Source organism: Notechis scutatus, chromosome 9, assembly GCF_049901735.1.
Source record: "Notechis scutatus isolate UNSWTSFEM ecotype Mainland chromosome 9, rNotScu1.2, whole genome shotgun sequence".
Lineage (NCBI taxonomy): Eukaryota > Metazoa > Chordata > Lepidosauria > Squamata > Elapidae > Notechis > Notechis scutatus.
The window spans coordinates 432,492-452,502 of NC_142017.1; the positions used below are offsets into that span (position 1 = coordinate 432,492).

At 39.0% G+C, this 20,011-nt stretch overlaps 1 protein-coding gene across 1 annotated transcript in view; it reads right to left on the reverse strand.

Annotated features, from left to right (window-relative positions):
- The window catches only part of NFAT5 (nuclear factor of activated T cells 5), a 31,099-nt gene extending 11,088 nt beyond the window's left edge, over nt 1-20,011 (reverse strand). The window contains 4 exon segments of the mRNA XM_026684807.2: nt 2,997-3,561; nt 12,385-12,510; nt 19,687-19,858; nt 19,860-20,011. Of these exon segments, the coding sequence (XP_026540592.2) occupies nt 2,997-3,561; nt 12,385-12,510; nt 19,687-19,858; nt 19,860-19,976 (980 nt within the window). The 5' untranslated portion in view covers nt 19,977-20,011.

Genomic DNA, 20,011 nt, shown 5'->3' on the forward strand with positions numbered 1-20,011 from the left:
CCTTCCAAACAAGCGAAATGGCCGGCGAAACCAGGAGGCCCAGAGACATACATGCAGACCTGCATCATTTCTCTACTTCCCTTTCACAAAAATCTCATTTTGTTGTTCGTGTCTGCCTGATACCTTTGGTCTGGTGGGCATCCAAAATACAAGAAAATGGTGTTTCTATTTCTGTTCCAGAGACAACCAGTACTGGGTGAGATATGTTACAAAACATGTGTGCAATGTGTTAAAGCTCTCCTAGCTAATCTTTCATGAATAATATGTGTATTATGAAGTAAATTATGTTTTACAAATCAACTTCCAGCCTTCAAGCAGAGCATACAATATTGTTGAACTTGAAATTCTGCCTTATTTTATTTTACTACAGGCTATATAGTAGCAGTTGCACAGGATTCTAATTTCTATTGTCTAAAATTATTAGACAATAATTGCATTTTGAAAACAACAAATTTTCCCATCTTATAAGAATATATGCAAATATGTAAGAGCAGCCTAGAGAATACAGGCACCACCTTTTCCATTGGCTTTTATTGCTTCAGAAGTGGGGAACAAATTCCTGCCATCCTTCTTTAGAGAACATAGCTATGCATTATTCAAAATCTGACCTCCAGAAGGCCTTGCTGTACAAAAAGCCCCCAACCTCTCGATGCCTCCAGCCAGGGTTCAGGGACCTGTCATCTGAAGTAGGAACTCTGACCCACAATAGAAGCCCAAATGCATGAAAAAAGCATTCTTTGGAGCTCAACATCAGGGCTCCATCAGCCAAAATAGGACATCTGCTTTATATAATTCTATTGCACAATTTTGCTTTCTGAGGTAATTATATTGATAAATTGATCATGATTATGAACTTATCCCCATCTCTGCAATCAGCCCCCCAAATTAGGTTTCATTTATCACAGATTTAATATGCACCACACACACTCTTGATACCAGGATTCATTCTGCTGCTTGGACCACAAAACTCACTAGATAATCCTTGAAAAAAGCATCAATTCCTAATTCTCCTAGTCAAGGGGCACTTGGAAAACACTAGGGCTGTGCAACACTTCGAATCCAAGTGGCAGACATGATTTGGAGTGTGCACCAGGATGCAGTCCTGGGGAAAGGCACATTTAAAGCAATTAGTGCACACCCAACTACATTTCCTCTTTCAACTATGGAAGAGATGCACAACTTGACACAGTATAAAGCAACCTCTGAATCTCTATGATAGGAAGGTATTTTGTTTTAATTAAATATTCTAGTAGTTATTTAGCAGCTGAAGTGCATTCAGTTCTGGAAAAAATTAAACAACACTGACTTCTTGTACAAAAATAGTCAGCAGCATGAATTCAATGGGCTGATTTCTAAGTCGACATTCATAGGACTAAAGTGTTCATTTTCTGATTATGAACTTACTTCTTGAAGAATCATCCCTTCTAATAGCCTCTTTTAATATCATCTGAAGACTTTTGATAATGTGGATATCTGCAGAACAGCAATTTTCATTTTAATGTTGTCCTTGTATGGCTTTTATAATTTTTATGTGAGGAGAACAGGTCATATAAGACTATGGGCCACATTGTATAATAAGGTATAATAATCATATCCTGGAAGGTTATTTAATGGCAAGCCTCACTCTGGAGTCTCTTATGATCTACCTCCTCCAAGTGGTATTTCTAGTATTGGACAACAGAGAAGGCAAAGCAAGATGGCTTTTTCTTTACATGGCAAAACTTTCTTCCCCGTAATTTAATATTTTCTGACTCAAGGATAACATAAAATAGCCTTTTCTGTAAGAAACAAGAGAAGTCCTTCAGAGGAGGCAAGAAACTCAAAAGCATGACGTTCTGTCCATTTGCATGCAGTAAGCCAGAGTGGTAAAAATTCTGACTCACAAGGAACTATCTACCAACCATGACCCAACTGTTCCTATTGCCATCGACACAGATAACAAACCCTGACCATCCAGCCAGTGTTTTGCCTCTTCTTAAATATAAATCTATGCTTGTCCACCTTGTTAAAATTCAAAGGAAGAAGACATTATTTGTCCTACGCATGTAACACTGGCTTGCAAAGGATCGAGCAGGCTAGATTCCTGGATCACACATAAATTATAACCAGAGCTTTCCACATTTATTGGCTGACATGAGGCATCAAACAAAATGGCGCCCCAAGGTATGGCCTGTTCCCAGGAAAATTAGAATTCTTTAAGTTTCTAGGCAATGCAATCGGTTGCAGTAGGGTGGAGGGTTGCTGATTTCTCAGGCAAATGCATCTCATATTGCCCCATGGCCAACACTGAGGATCTTGTGATCCTCTGAATTCCAAAGGAAGGTGAGGACTGCCATTGGGTAAAAAAAAACAACCAGTAATTTCCTTCCATAATGCACCTGTGCACTTTCCACTCTTGAAGTGGGATGCAAACCAGAGTTCCTAAATCAAGATGCAATTAAACTAAGAGAAGAGAAACCACCACCCAAGCAGGCTGCAGGCAACATTTGCGCAAACACGCACACACAACTGAGAAGCACAGAGCAAAACAGGATAGAGATTTATTTCTGAAAGATCAGTTACAGAACTGAGATGACACAAATACAAATTTGGTTCATCTTAACATTTTAGACAGAATATGAAATGTCAAAATCAGCTGTCTTTAACTGATGCAGAGGATGAAACAGAAGCAGGTGAAATGTGGACTTAAGTCCCCGCAATTATCTCTGTTGCAGAAAATATGCAGGAGCTGTTTCCAACTTTAAGTGCTCAGTTTTAAACCTGTTTCTTACTGAAAAACTTCTGACACGCTAATCACATTCCACAAGGAAAAGCTGACAACTGTTCCTGTTCAATGACTGCTAAGCTGGCCAAAAACATTTACTATAAGAAACCATCAAATATCAGCTCTCCCATCTTTCTCAGTGAAAATATTTCTAGGGAAAAATCAAAGTTATGTTTTTAATTTGTTTGTCTGCTTTAACGTATGTTGATAGAACATAAAGGCAGATACCAACCCATTTCCTGCTTTCAAGTTGCTTTTGCTCTCCGTGCCGAGTTGAGAAAGGACATAATGAGGCGCTTTGGCACTGTCAGCATCAAAGATATCCATGGTCGATTCTTCACAATCTCTCGGTTTGATCCCTGGCCTCTGCTTTGGATTTCGTTTACGAGATTTACGTGGCACCTCAGTGTTATCATTGTAGGAACTGGTACTCATGTTACTGAAGTTAGAGGGGGAGTCTTCCATCCACATACTGCAGCTTTGCTCAGACTCCAATCCGCACCCCTCATCCTGGCAGGACATCCGGCTGTTGTCCAGCAAATCCTCTGGTGGTGGTGAGATGTACAGGACTGTGTGCCTCTTCGGGGTGGACTGTAGCTGCTGCTGCTGCTGGACTGTGTTATTGGTTAACTGCTTGTCACTTACCCCACGGTTACTTACCCCCATGGCTGAGGAGCAGCCCTCCACTTGCATAGCTTTGCTGTCAGTGACTGAGGTAGAGTAAATGGTGGGGCCGGAAGAGGTGGTAAAGGAGCTGCAAGCACCGCCCACGGAGGAAGAGGGAGCTGAAGAAGCATCTGTGGTGTATAATCCACAAGTCAATACAGGGTCCCTGATCCCAACTCTGCTGGCTATAGCAGTCCCTTTGAAGTAGCGTGATTTGGTGAACCGATTCTTTCCCCAAATTAACGTTTTAGAATTTGGCTTGTTTTGGAATTTAAGCGCTTCAAGTAATATAAGGCTTAAGCAACACTGAAGTTTCAGAAAAGATATCCAAATTATATTTATTTTAGTGCATAATAGCAATCAGACTTTTCAGAAAATCTGTAAGTCACAAAATGGTTGCAAGCAAACAAAGGTGCTTTCATTGCCTCATCTGGACTATGAATTTAAGCCATTTTATCAAAAATGATAGAGACCCCCAGGAATGTGCATTTTAGGCCACATTATTGCCAATTGCTCAGCATCTGAAATGTTCAAAAACCTGGGACTGTGCTTAGCCACGAAGTATTAAAATAAGTTTCTAACCTATGAAGCAGAGAACTACAGGTCATTTTTAATGCAGACACTCCCTGCTTCAGAGGCAAATCCTGGAATAAAAATAATGAGAAAATAAATGAGAAGAGAGCTGCTGATTATTCCAGATATCAATTATCAAATGAGAAATGAAATATAAAATAACTGAATAGCAACAAATGGAACTGGTACCAACTGTCATTTATGAATTTTCAAAAAAAAAAAAAAAAAAGAGCATTGTTAGCAAAGGTTTTAACTTGGAGGATGCCCTGATCCTGAAAAGCAAGTTGAGAGAAGAGGCTGTTCCAGCTCTCTCCTTGGGTGAAAGAATGCCCTTGGGGGGATCAGAGGGGGGGTCAGGCAGAGATCCCCGCCACAGCCAAAAGTAGCTCAATAGTCTTCAAGCAGGAAGCATGAACGAGGAACTCAACCTGAGCAGCCCCTGTCAAGGGAACAGGCAAGACAGGTTCATGCAAATGAAAGGAATGATTAGGCTTCCGAATCTTCTTGGATAACAAGGTAACTGTTCAAGAATTAAATGGGCTCTGAAACACCTCTGGAGATGCTCCAGAATACTGTGAAATCAAGAACCAAAACAAAGCTTGATGTGAACTTGTCTTACAAAATCAGATAAATTGCAGAAGCGTTGAATTGAAAGTGACACCTTCTCTAGAAGGGAAACAAACGGGCAATATTTTTCTTAATGCAAAAGAATACTTTTTAATGAGCCACTGGCCTCAAATGGAATAAGTGCAGTGTGTATACTTAGCTTTTAGTCTGATTTTAAGTATTACAATCTTTTTTTAAAAAAAAATCCAAAAATAAATAAATGATTATCTTGGCTATCTACGTGATCACTTTAAGTGAAATACTAGTACATCATCAAAAAATGGAAGAAATGCAGATTAAATCATATCAATCTTCTATTTTAGCTTTTATACAGAGGAACCTTTATCTGTGAGGTATTCCCTCAGGATTCCTCATTCCATTGCCAGATAATTGCTAAAATAACCTAGAGCGCTGACTGATACCAGTTCCATTTTCCAGCTTGTGCCTCAACAAATGCAGTGGTTGAAATTGGAAAATTCGGTCATTCAAAACTGCATTTTAATTATAAAAAATCTTCATATCATGCATTAATGCAGTGCTTTCCTTTAAAAAATTTAAAATTTGTTTCAGTGACTATAATTGCTGATTTGCAGCCACTTTTGAGTTAGAATAAGTTGACATTTCTGAAGTGATCTTTATTAAAACAGAGCAAATATATATTTAACTATTCACTCACAGCTATTCAGCTTGCTTTGATTAGATATTCTGTGTGAATTATGAAATACATGCAGAAAGAATGCTGTAAACTTGCATTGGCATAAACAATACTTTCTACAAGTTGGAAAACCCATGCAAAATGTGACAGACAATCTCTGAATTTCTACGTAAGAGAAGAGCAAGTAGGAAGACTAATTCAACTCTGATGTAAACTGTCCAAAACACTGCCTGGGATGTTTTGACCAATCCTTTACCCTAGCATCCATTTTTATCTGCTGTTAAGTGAGATAAAGACTGTCAGTTCTGGAAAAGAACAACCCATTTCCCTACTTAAAAAGTGGAATTAGCACAATCACCCAAATCCACACTGGCACCATTATGCCAGATTAATTCCCTACAGAGGGAATTCACATGAAAAAAAAATCTTTCCAAGAAACATAATGATTATTAGATTTTATTAAACAATATTAACACAAAGTGAGAAGTATGTTACAAAGAAATAGTAACTCCTCCAAAATATTATTTTACATGATATTTGAAAAGGAAAAAATGACTTTGTTTACACACAAAGGAAATCAAGAGATCCAGCTTTGTTTTTGTAAAATTTTGTCAACCCTGTGTTTCAGGTTGACTTAGGATAGATCAGGGCAAATATAATAAACTATGTCAAGATATAAATTAGAGGCTTTCAAAGCTTGAAAAAATGAGCAAGTTTAGTTACTTCAATTAAGCACAGCAATTATAATATGCAAGTAGTCCTCAACTTATAACCGTTTGTTTAACGACCACTCAAAGTTACAAGAGCTCTGAAGATGTGACTTATGACTATTGCAGCATCTCTGCGGCTGCATGACCAAAATTTGGCTGCTTGGCAATTGGCAGGTAATTCACACAACAGTTGCAAAGTCCTGGGACCAGGGGATCGCCACATGAAACCTTTCTAGGGGACTTCCCACAAGCAAACTCCATGGGGGGTGGTCAGGTTCACTTAATGACATGATTCACTTCATGCAAAAAAATGATTAGTCACCTAATGACTACGCTGCTTAACAACAGGTGTGTTCCAGTCCCAACTATGGTTGTAAGTCGAGGACTACCTATACAGGGATTAAGCAGAAAAGAGTGTAACCTAGGATGGATATCCTGCTGCTGTATTTGAAGTTTGCAAGGAGACTTCATTTTAAGGGACTGAATATGCCTCAGCAAGGAACGAATGCTCACTTTTCATAGGGCAGAAATAGAGGGTATTATGTGAATTCATGTCTAGTATGTAATAGCAAAACCTTGACTGATCAGTTGGTGCTGAAGCAGCTTCAAAAACAAATTAATCCCAAATCAGGAGTTAAAATGTCACTTTAAACCTGACATTCATGAAGAATTATGACCAAAAATTGGCTGGATCTGGGAAAAGGGTTATTGGAAATCTCATTTCACACTGTTAAAATACAGGTGTATATAGGGCACTCCAATGTTCAGTATTATTTTTAGGGCATAAATTAATTTCTAGGATCAAAATTGCATTATTAATAAAACTGAAGCTGGATGGGTTAGTTTTATGCATTCTGTGAGATGCAATATTACATATCAACAAAGCTAAGGGCCACCAAATCCATTTTTACAATTACAATCATGTGCCAAATATTTTGAGTATTGTGGCAATAAAATGGTTAATTGTTTATAATTAAATCCTCCAATCATCATACTGAAAGATCTTGGAACTCTCATACTATCCATTCTGCAATTGAAACAAACCACGTAGCTTAAAAGGGCACAGTAGCAATTTTAGTAGCATTGTTCAGATTATTATTCTGCCTCTAGGCAAGCAGATAGCAAAACACAGCATACAAAAAGCACCATCTGTTTTCTGTGTTACAACTATGGTACCAGAGTGACTTCCAAAGAGTACTGAGCCTTGTTCACTGCCTTCCAGAGACTAAGAGTGTATAATCTAAAGGTCCGGTGCATTTTTATAGCAGTGAGACTGAGATCTTAGAGCTCAGGAATCAGGAGCAGAGGAGCTGGCCTAATCAAATATGCAGCTGCTGCTCAAGTTCCTAGATAAAGTGTAACAGTAGTCTTTCCTCTTGGAAGACTTACATATTTTTATATATATATAAACACCTTGTCCTTCATAGGCTCTTTGGTAGGCACAGAGAAAACTGCTATTTTTAGAGGCAAAGCTTAAAGCATTTGTTTACTGCATTAGCATTTCATTCTCTGAGAGAGTTCAGGAAGGCCTTCAGAGGCACAAGATTTTTCCACAGGCTAAGCCTAAGCCTAGCGATAAGAAGACATTTCAATTGCCTTTTCATAGCGTATAGGGATGGTGGGGCCCAGTGCCTCGGGTGCCATGCAAAACAATATGTGCACAAGCAGCCAATGAATGAAGCATGGCAGACATTTGCCACATACTCTTCACTGTTCAGGAGACCGAAGAGAAAACGTGCACATCCCCTAAAACAGGGGTTAGGGCAGATCCATTCCAAAGGCAATCCCCCATACAAATAATCTTTAGGAATCTTGATTTATTTATTTTTGATGGTTACAATTCTTCCCAATTACTGGGAGAGTTGACTTTCCAGAGTCAGTGAAGAAAAAGTTAGAAGTTCTGAAGTGAAGACAGAGGGACACCAGATCTTGTATTGTCAAAGTCACAGACAAAGTGGCTGCAAATCTGCTTTCATACCTTCATGCCAACTTTGGCTTACTAATCTTCTCCAGCTTCATTTATTGATACCATGTCAAAAGCTTTATTAGAGGTTAACTTAAGACAATCCACTATTTATAAAACAAAGTAAAAAGGAAAGGAGAGAGACTGATGAAGAAGTCTGAAACAAGACCGACCTATACCCTGGGTGAGATTGGATGGGTTAAGTGTCTCTGGTACTATTTGTCTTCACTACTGATAGCACACAACCCACCACACGATGCCTGTCTCTGAATGGCGAAGCTAGAATGCAAGTTAAGTGTATTAATAGAGAAAACAACTAGCATCCCAGCAATATCAAAAAACAACCCCCTTTACTTTAAACATTCAATGCAGATTCAGAATAGATTGATCACTTACATTATTGCCCAAATAGTTTAAAATTTCCCATTACATTTACATGCTGTAACAGCATTTAAAAAATCAAATCAGAATCCAATCTGCTTTGACACACAGAGTAACTTAATATTTGTACTGACAAATGCACAAGTTGTTATTTCTTACCTGCAACTTTAACTGGATGTTCATGTTCATCAGTTCAGACTAGGAAGTCTGACAATCAAAAATGATAATTAGAGGCAGTCAACCAGCAGACCAGCCCTCAGTCCTTTGAGGCAGGGCCCTGGGGAGCTGCCATTAGGCCTTGCTGACAAGATGCCAACAGCATATCCTTGGAGAGGGCAAGCACCTGCCTTCTTCCCCCAACCCCTCCCCAAGTGCTATTAGTTTACTTAATTTTACCTCAGGGACAGAAACACTTAACACCCCCCCCCCCTTTTCTGATGTTTGTAAAGGCAGCTTTATCCCTAGCATACTTATTGTAAGCATTGGTAAAACACTGAAACCGCTACTCAATCCAGTGCAGCCTGATAGCTAATGTATCTATCCAAATATCAGTTCCTGTAGCAACAAAAATGCCCAGGTCAGGGAAATCATACTTGACGGACAGAAACTCCCTCTCTCAACCTCTCCGGGGAGACCCCTGCATATCATGAGCCACGGGCAACTGATTTTACTCAGCAGGCACTGGGGAGAATAGCAGCTCCTGTATCTCTTTGTCCATCATGAACTTCCAACACAAACTAAACCACTTAGAGGAAGTTGTGCTTGATCTTTTATTGACCTGCTTATTGATTATTAAATTAATATGCCACCCATCTAACTATAAAGTGGTTCACTTATTTTCTCCTCTTTCGAAGCATGCTTTTCCAATTTTTGAAACACCATTAGAATGCAAAGCTTTGCAAGACTCATTTGAGTTATTACTTGGCATCAATTTGAAGAATATACTTCAATATTAAATAAATGCACAGCCCCAGCAACTGTGGGAAGATGTTTTAAAACATTACAATTATACCCACATACTTCTTGTTACAAACATGCCAACCTGGCCTATTCTAAGAAGAGCCAGAATACCATATTGGTTACCGCTTTAGGCTTGTTTAGAATTTAAGCAATAAAATCCATGGGACTGAAGCAAACATGATCAATATGATTTTCTACTGCCTAGAGCAGCCTTATGGCAAGACAGGAGGCAAATAAATTTAACAAATAAATAATAATTCCAATTTAAATGGATCCACTCTGATCTCTTGAGCTCAAAAGTAAGCAAAGCTAGGCCTGGTTAGTATTTAGATAGGATAGGGGATGCCATCAGAGTTGCAAGATTGCAATTTTTTGCGTGCTCATGTCCATGGAATCAATCTGAATCAAAATTAACTCAAAGGCATTTACTTTTTAATTTGCATTTAATATAAGCGCTGAAAAGCAGCCCAGAAAGCCGGTATCTGTGGTACCATAATTTCTTTAAGATACAATTTTAAAGGAGGTTATCAGGAAGCCCATCTTGCATCTCCACACCAATTATGTATCTTCCTTTTCTTTAAGAAATACTCCGGCCACCTATCTTTTAACAGGATCAAGAATACTTTTTTCAGGTTAGCCAAGGATTATTCCTGTTTTATGCTTCTTTTATATATTTTCATTAGCTAGTAGAGATTTAATTAATTATTTTTATACATACTAGAAGCTGAACTGGTGCGCCAGTTCTTCACACACTCGCTGGCAAAATGACAGGAGAAGAACTGGCCAAGGCGTGGCTGCCACATGATATCCAAGCATTTCCTCCTGGCTTTTAGGCATAAACTAACACGGGTTCTTCCTCTTCTCCTTCTGTTTCTCAGAGATTAAGAGTAAGGATCATTCTCTGGTTTCACACTAGTCCCAGTTAGTAATACAATATCATGTAATGCATCCAATATCAATTTATGCTCCTTTATGATTATTGATGGTTCTCTGGCTTTGAGACAGAGGCATCTCTTTAGAGCTTAACATGTAAAAACAGCTGTCAACTGATAGTTGATCCTTGATAAAGGAGTCACCTTACATCTGGAATGATGAACATGAAGCATTCCTCTTATACTAAAACAATTAAATGTGCTCTTGATTAATTTTCATGTCTTAGCTTTAAACTGGTTTAGATGGATTTGCAAATTAAAAGCCAATCAATAGTAGCAGAACTAGCAGTCTGTTCTTGCAAGACCTCATGCTTGAACTCAGCCAATCCTGTCCCTTAAGAAATCGGAAATTTACTGATGCATATTTTATGTAACCTGTTAATGTGCTCCAGAACCACTGATTAAAGCAATAAAAGAGACCTGGGGTTACCGGACTTGAAACATATATTAGCTCACCTTATGGCTAAGGAAGCAGAAAACAAAAGAAGCTAAGTCTTAAATAAGGTAAATAGTTCTCATCGGTCGTCATTGGTCAATGACACAGTAAAACTGATTCAGGATGGAGGACTCTGAATGTAAAATGAAATGTAAAGACAACTGTCATTAGTGCACAGTTGACAGTATTCAAATGTTAGTTGAACATTTAAAGATATGCCTTATTGGTCCTTCTCTTATCACACACAAGATACAGTTTATTCTTTGTTCTTAAATGACTGTAACTTTCCCCACTTTTAAAAAAAGATCTTGGTCTGCCTCATAGATTTCTCTTGTTCTCCAGTTTTCATCCTTCTGTGTTCTTTCTTTTTGCACAGCAAGGTTGCAATTTTTAAGCCAGCCTTGTGGGCAAGTTAATTTTCCACTGTATACAACATTTGGAATTAAACCTTCCTATGTTTAGCCCTGCTGTATAAATATATTATCTTTCTTTAAAAAGCAGATTTTAGAGATTATTTCTATTAAAGCCATATTTTAGGGAGTATAATACATTAAATACAAGCTACTGCTTAGTCAAGTAATTTAACCAATATTATACTAAATAATATTGCTTAACTGCCAACTATCGGGAAAGTAGTACTTCAAAATCTGTCTATTACATACACAACTTCTACTCTACTACTACTGTACAATACATGTATTTGGAAAGAATTTGTTGCTCAATGTGTGGAGTAACACAAGAGAATCTACTACTGCATGTTCGTTTCTTTAGAACGAACTCACATGTTCTTTTTGAAAAGAATTGGACTGACTCAGACAACCAAAGCTGACAAGTAACAGACAACTAGTTCTCCTAAGCCAATTTTTCAAATGCTTGAAAATGAGCTCAAACATGAAAAACATTAAAGATCTGTGGGTTTAAAATGCTAGCATTTTCTTGCAACTGTTTTTCTCTAACTAATTGGCTTTATATATCAAAGGAAAGTATGCTTCAAGACTTTTTTTAAACTAAAATCTTCTTTGAATTTAATGACTAGCCTTCCTAATCTACACTTAAATCCACAGATTTCATGAGGAAAAAATTTCAAATACATGAACAGTGAGCAGTGCTGCAAAGTATTTAGCCTTGACTCAAGCTATACCTTTACAAATCAAGCAGACGGTTGCCAAATCCTGGCAACAGCTTTGTGGGGAGAATCTGGAATAGAACTATGAAGAAATCTATTCCAAATATATATGATTCCAAGGTAAAATCTGTCTAAGACAGGCTTACACCAGGCAACTCCCTCCAGAAGTCTCGAAGATAAAATAAAACCAAAAATAGGAGAAAAGACTTTAAAGTCTACATTAAGTAGGAGACTTCCAAATTATTTCTGAGTTTAATTTATGGTAATTTTAAATTCTGTTTAGCTGATGTCCCTTCATATAACTCCTAAGTAACTAAATATTCAAATTATAAGGAATATGTTTTAATTAAAGCTAGTACTTTGATTCTCTTTAATTCTTCTCTAACAAAAATAATGTGTTGGAGGTATATTTAACACTCCATCTCAATTATAATTTAGCAATTACCACATTTAAAAAAAGGCAAACAAGGCTTGGAGAAGAAGATGAAGTGGGCAATAACATATCCAGTGTTGCTTTTTTATATATATCTGCAAACTTTTCCAGCACTGCTCATATGTTCAATAATATTCATATTTATTAAAATCTTAATCTAAGCCAAAAGAAGTACTTACCAGCAGCAACTACGCCCGGAGGGGGCGAACCCACTTCGCCCCCACTGGTTTGACTCATGGATGCTACTGAGAGTTCCCTGGAAGGTGGCAGCTGCAGCTCTTTAGGGAGGAGATCATAGACTGATTCTGCCAATGAGAAATAGAGGCATTTATGATCCAAACCAAATGTTCACTGCTATTTAACAACAAAACATAAATAAAGGGAATAATGGCAGTGGTCACTAATCTCCCATATGTAAAACCAGAATTGTTAAGAAACATGCATATTTTAAGCCTACAGAAGAACAACGATACATATTTTTGCATGACAAATAAAAGCAAAAATGTTGTCGGACAGTTAAAAGCATTACCAAATACCTTTGATCCAATCTTTCATATCTTTATATATTTAAATACATATTTATATATTTACTCCTCTAATTATGCTTTGTGCCAAAAAAAATCAAACTTTATGGGAAAGAATTTTGTCCTACTTTCTGTTGTATTCTGTTTTCTACAATCTGATTCTCATGAAAAGTTCCCTCAATATGTGTACTAATCTACAACTAATTTCTTGTTGCACAAATCTGATTCAGGAAATGTGATTGTTTTGATTCTATCTAAGCAAGCAATTATTTAGGACATTTTTTTAACATTTATGCATACAGTATAATGTTATACCTGCTTTTATGAGCTTTATTTAATTAGATCATCAGCATGATCATACAGGCTTATTTTTAATTTATTTCATCAACCTGTCCTATTCTGAGTTTTAAAAAATTAACCAATAATTTAATATCACAACTATCACTGTTATTAAGTTCCTACAGTCTTCACTGAGAGGTCAAGACAATTTGCACATGCATGGATTACTTTCTAGGTCCCCCCATCAAGTAAGTAGAAATGCCAGTAGTTTTTTGAGTCTGACTCAGAAGCAAAGCCTTGAGTTAGTTTGTGGTTCAAATCAACACGAACAACGAGCATTCAGTTTAGCTTTACTTACTTTCTCCATGCAATATTATTAAATAAGCCCTTGTACAAGACTTGGGATGGAAGAAAAATGTGGACTGGTGCCCTGCATGCTGACCGAGGACAGAGCATTAAAGCTCAGCTACTGAACAGCAACGCCTGTGGGAGGGATTCTCCTCTACCTCACCTACTCTGCACAAGATGGAAGATTATCCTTTAGAGAGAAGAATGAAACAATCACCACCACAGGACCCAAAACATTTTTTCCTGGCAGAAACATTTTCCTTCTTTCCTTCAATATCATAGTTCCATGACACAACCACACAAGGCATAGAAATGTTCAACCTATTTTTCATTTTGGGTAGCTTGGCAGAGTGAAGCCTTTGAGAAGTTTAACATATATTTTAAGTCATGTATCAGTAAAAAAAAACCATCAGTTTAAATCATTCTGAAATTTGGGTCTTCAAATAATTAATGACTAAATTTTCTTTTGGAAAAGGCCTGTAATGTTCTGAATAGCAGAACTTCAAATTAAAACATTATACAATTTGGAAAATAAAACTGAAGAAAAGAATGCAACATTTCTCCTAAAATTCATTTTTCCACTTGATGGATCAGATTAGTATCATAACTATCAGAAAAAGTTTCAACTAAATATGAATGTTAGAAATCCCACATAAAAAACGTTTCACACTTTAACATTTTGTCCTAGGTCCAGTTTATACCATTATAGTACATTCTTTTAAGAAATATACAGAGATAGTCATCTAAATCTCAATTCTACTCTGATCACTAGATGGATCATAAACCACAGGTTGAGCACAAGGATCCAGAAATGCATTCACCAGCTCCTTGGGATGAGTGCATTCAATTCTACATTTTAAAGTTCTATTTCCATTTTTATTTCCAAGCAAGAAACAAACCACAGGAGCGACAGGAGGGCTGGCTTTTAATCTTATCTTCTCAAAGCCCTGCATAAATGAAAGATGATCCTGCCTTTTTCCAAAGTCCACTCTGCATGACTGAGGACAATCACAAAGAATGCCATTAGTGAACCAAACAAATATTTATGAGCTTCTGCTGGACAATAACTATTCATTTTAAGACTAGTATAAAGACTTCCCCCAACTTGCTGACTTAACTGAACTCAGAAGCAATTATTAGATAATATTTATTCTGTCAACTGCTGCTGCCATTTGGCAAATCAGTATTCTTTTTTCTGTTATGGTGTAGATCTCGCTATGTTTGGCAAAATTGCAGGAAAAGATACTGGTTGTACATTAACCTTTAAAAGGATTGCAGCAGCCAAGAATAAAAGGGGGGGGGGGGAGACATTCAACATGTAAACTATCATCTTTTTCTACTGTTCCTTGATGAATTAAGCTCATCTACTTCCAGATAGTGGAATTAAAATAGTGCAACATTTTATAAACTTCAAAAAGGCAAGGCCTTATTATAAGAATACCAAACTTTCAAAACAAACCCACCGAAGTTCTATTATTACCTTATTTCCAAACTTTGCTTGATACAATGCATACTATTGTTAGACTTGAAAGATAGAGCAACACTTTATTCTTTGATTGCATTTTTCCAATCAGGCATTTCCCATTTTCATTTGCTTGAAGGATTTAAAATAAATCCATCTGCTTGAGTAAGGGCCAAATATGTGGCAAGAAGTTAATTCTCCTTTTTTCACTGATCTCTTTTGTTTCCATAATTAGGGACACGTGACCTACAGAACTAAAAAGAAAAACCTATACCATGAATGCAAACACTTGCAATATAAAAAACCCTACTTAAACTTGAAGAAATGATCAGCAATGACAAAGGTGAACAATGCTGGATAGTCTTTAAGGTACTGGACTTGAGACCTCGGCTGAAATTCCCTCTCAGTCATGGAAGATAAATTATTTCTATGTACAATAACCACATAATGGTGGTTATGGGGGAAAACATATAGAGAGAATGCTATTTACCCAGCCTTGGGCTTCTAAATGGAAGGAATGGGATGGGTGAATCAAAGGCCCTTCTATTTCAACTCCATATCAGTTATTCTTCAGAACCAATTATGTGCAAGCTGTGGTCCAAGAACAGAACCCTGATGTTGATTTCTTACTGTTCTTCATTTGCAAATGTACTTATCATAGATACTGTTTACTATCAACACACAACTGTGTGCTTTAGTTTAATCAAGAATGCTTTAAGCAGGAAAGCAGGGGAAATGGCTCAGGGATAGCTTTAGAGATCTAAAGACAAATAGACACAAATTAAATATTCTCCAGTTCCAATAATTGCTAATACTATCAGGATGTCTATCTAATATATGTAAGAGTAAATCAATTCTTTCATTCCTAATAATCAAACTGGAACACCTACTTCCCTGCGGCCCCTGATTTGTGGGAGCTCCTAATTTCCAATCGTGGGATTAAGCAAACAATTCTATTTCCTTGTGTTTACAGTACTTATTTGCCATTTCTCAATTAAACTAGTGGCAAACTAGTCTGAATTTTGCAAAACTCCAACAAGTGCTGCTTCAACGAGGATGGCCTTAAAAGCAGGCATTAGAACCTTAGAAGAGAAAGTAAACCAAGAATCAACCATATTCTAATCATGATCTACTGCTAGCCTTCTTTTACATAAAAACCACACCATGAGATGAAAACATACAAATTTGATAAACAGATTCTCTTTTGAGATGAGCTCAGTTTATCTTGATAAATTTTTATTGCTAATTTTCTTGGCAGGTTTTCTACTGCCTTTTCTCAGGGTATCTTTCTCAACTTCCCAGACTGAAGCCCTGAAGTATCAGCTGAGAAATGCAACCCTTTTTATTTGGGCCTTCAATATCAGTCAAGGTCAGCTAGGCTCCCTACCTGCTGAGGGCCATGCCAAATCTCTCTCCCGTCTCTGGAATTAAGCTGGGGGATTAAGGAGACTGAGAAATCTCTGATGGTTCTACCTTGCTAGGGCAAACTACCAGGCGCATACACCTAATGCTGAAGCATTCAGATTCTGTCCAAGCCCCTTTCTGTTCTCCAATAATGCCCATACTCAAAAAGTCCGTGCCAAATTCTCAGCAGAGATGACTATAAATAGATTTGCTATTACTGAAGTGTTTCTCGGTTTATAGTCTGTTCAGTAGTAAACAGTCTACTTGAGAAAGTCCATCAATGCTATTTCCCTGCCATGCCACTGTTCTTGGTTAGACAGGAATGCTTATGTATTTGGTTTTTGTATTTATCTTTTAAAAATATGAAAGCTACAGTTATGAGCAACTGAATCAGGGATCAATTATTCATATAAATTGCTAAATTAAACTTCAACTGTCTAAAACAAAAACATTTTATCATTATGTTTCCCAGTAATTATTGAATGTAGCAAGCCACTGAATAAATTGTACATTTCAATAAAGGTTATCATACAAGAATTTTTTAAATCCATATTGCTGCTATGATTATAATGTAAGATATAAATGATAACAGATGCAATGCAAAATGAGTAGGAAAGGCAATAGTTTTGTATTTATTGTGGCAGCCAAGATAAATAAATTTCCATCACTACCATTTATTTTCCTAGTTTCCTGCCACATCTTTGACTTGTAAACTTCCAACTATACCAACCAAATCAATGCCACAAAATGAATTTGCAGTCTAAACCAAGGGTGTCAAACTGAAGGCTGGCGAGCCAGATCCAGCCTGCAGGGTGCTTAAATCTGGCCCACAGGGCCAGCCTGGAAATAACAAAGGACCAGCCAGTGGTGCCTCTGCTAGCAAAAACGGGGCATGGGCCCCGTCTTGGCCAGCAGGGTGCTGCAGGAGGCATCTGACCCGTCTCCCCCCCCCTCGGCCAGTCCGCGGAGAACTACAATGCTGATCTGGTCCTCGAAGAAATCCAGTTTGACACCTGTGGTCTAAACCATATTAATGTATTTTGTGCATTATATGCTTTGCTATATCCACTCTCGCAACTGATCCAAGCAGTCCAAGCATCAATCTAGGACCATCTGAATTAAAACTCCATTCAGACATTAGACTCCCTAAGAGCCACCCCTGACTCCTACCAGAATCTACTTTATAAGCTCATTGCAAGACTGATTACATTATACATTGCCTTAAGCACATGACAGTGAAGATGAAGCATGTATTACAGAAAGTACTTAGATAAGCACTAAATTATTCCTTTAGTCTATTTTTAAATTGTGTTGATGTTTATAACAGAAGGAAATAAAGTCACTCAATCAGATAAGACTTCTAGATAAAAGGCAGACGTGGTTTAAAATGTCCTGCATTGCTTTCTTTATTGCTACCTTTTGGGTGAAAGAATGTTATGCTAAATATATAGAAATGTTATACCCACTCACACATGCAGAGTGAGATCAAGTAGAAGAATTGCCATGAGATCCTGATGCAATGTACTATGGACAAATATCTGAGGTATAGCTGAGAAATTCTGAGAAATCCTAACAGGACTGGAAAGGGCTGAACTGATTATAGCAGTAGAAGAACAGGCATTAAGCACCAGAGCCGCAGAAGTTCTACCAGAACTATGCAGAGAAGCCTCAGGGACAGTCCAACAAATGGTGGCAGCAGGCAGGGACAGCATAATCAAGTAACTGACATTGTGTACAGGAACATCTGCACAAGGTATGGGCCAGAGTCTAGACCCTCACAAATACAAATAGGAGATTCCACAGAAGGTTGGGGACAATAAGAGAGCTAAGATCCTGTAGGATTTTCAGATCCAGATAACAGGCAGGTCATAGTAAATCAATCAGACATCATGGTAGTAGACGAGGACCAGAAGACAGTGATGGGGAGAGATGTAGCAGTATCAAGGGACAGCAACATCAGAGGGAGAGGTACCAGGGCCTGCTGTTTTTGACACTCCTGAACCAGAGGATGTGGAAAGGAAAGACCAAAGCAATCCAGCAATGCTAGAATTTCAGGCTGTGACTCCTAAGCTGGGAGAGGCTCCAACAGATCCCAGAAACAACCTCACAGCTTTCTCTGTTGTATATAAAATGTTACATATATGGTGTCTGGGTGTATGCACATGCATATCTATTTGTTACACAAACTTTCAAATCTCACTTGTTTGTAATTTTATGTATTCTTTCTAGTTTTGTTACCATTCATATAACAAAGTACCTGCTATTTTATTATGAGAAACTGAGAAGAATGTTAAAAAGTGTGTTTAAAAATATTTACTTAAATCCTCTATGAAAATTATTGAAATTGTGTTTATTTACAAAAGTCCATGCATTTGCAGCAATCAGTATTTTAGGTTTACTTAGGATGTTCTACTTGAATAATATTTACTATCATTCTTTCAGAATTATTTCTGAAAGCAAATACATTGTAAGATTATGTATATTTGCTTGGTTATCACAACCACATGCTCTTAGTATGATAATTGTTATCACTGATCTATATTAAATAAAAGGTCACCTGTGGTTGTCAGAATAGCTTTTGCTAAAGATTTAACAACTATTTGTAATAAGTAGAGACTTTTAAAGTATATTCCACAGAAAAGGAACTAAGACAATTTGAAAATAACCTTTCCAAATTCAAACCTAACTGTGATAAATCAACAGTTTGATAAAAATGTGAAGTGACTGCTAAGATTGATTGAAGCAATATTGAGCAAATGGTAATGCCCAACACATATTTGTCATAATAGACAATTTCTGTTAATAACAGGCATTTTCAACAATTTAACCTTTTCATTTGCTATTCACGCTCAAGGTCGCCCACTTGCCTCTAGTCCCCTCCTTCCCCTCCCCAAGAGAAATTGAATGGGACTTTTGGGGTTACTAAACCTTCTAACTTCCCCTCTCGCGGCGCAAGGACTTCCAGCCTCTTCGTCGGTTCCGGGCAGGAGGAGGCTTTGTGCCTACCTGCAGCCAGGCGAGGGCCGCCAGTGTCCCCGTCCCACTCCGCTTCCTTATCTGGCCCTCGTCCACCCGGGGGAGGCGCCTCGTCCAAAGCCACCCACCCACCGCTGACCGGGCGCCTTTTCCGCCTCGGGTCTTCGTGCCGCCCGCGCGGCCGGCTCCGCTTTCCGCGGCCAGAGGAAGGCGCGGCCAGCCAGGCCTCCTTCGTCCCTCGGGGGTTTTCGGCCTCTCGGGCGTCCTGCCGGCGGCCCTGAGCGAGGCCTCCCGCACCCACAGCCGCCCTCGCCGGGCTGCTCTCGGGAAGTGCCTCTGGGCCCCCCAGGCGGATCCGCGCGGCGGCGGGGCTCGCAGACATCGTGCGCCGGCCTGCTGCGAGGCTCCAACCGCGCGGCCGCCCGCAATCCGGCCTGGACGGCGCCGGCCGCGGAGAAGGCCCTGCGCGGCCTCGGCGGCCGACTCACCCTTGGAGTAGAGGGACTTGGGCGACTCGAGGTCGAGGTCGGCGCTGAGCAGAGAGATGAAGTCCGAGGGCATCGCCGCTCCGGGGCCGCGCTGCGGGGGCGGACGAAGAAGCGGCTCCGCGGGCGCCACTCCAGCCGCCGCCGCCGCCGCCGCTCCTGACAGGAATCCTGTGGCTGCTGCCCAGCGGGACCGCCCCCTCGTTCCTAGCACTGCGCATGCGCCGCCCGGCTCCGAGCGCGAGCGGCGGCCGGAGAGAGACTGAGAAAGCGGCGGCGAGTGCAAGGCGCATGCGCCCCGCCCGAGAACGTGGGGAAATCCTCGCCC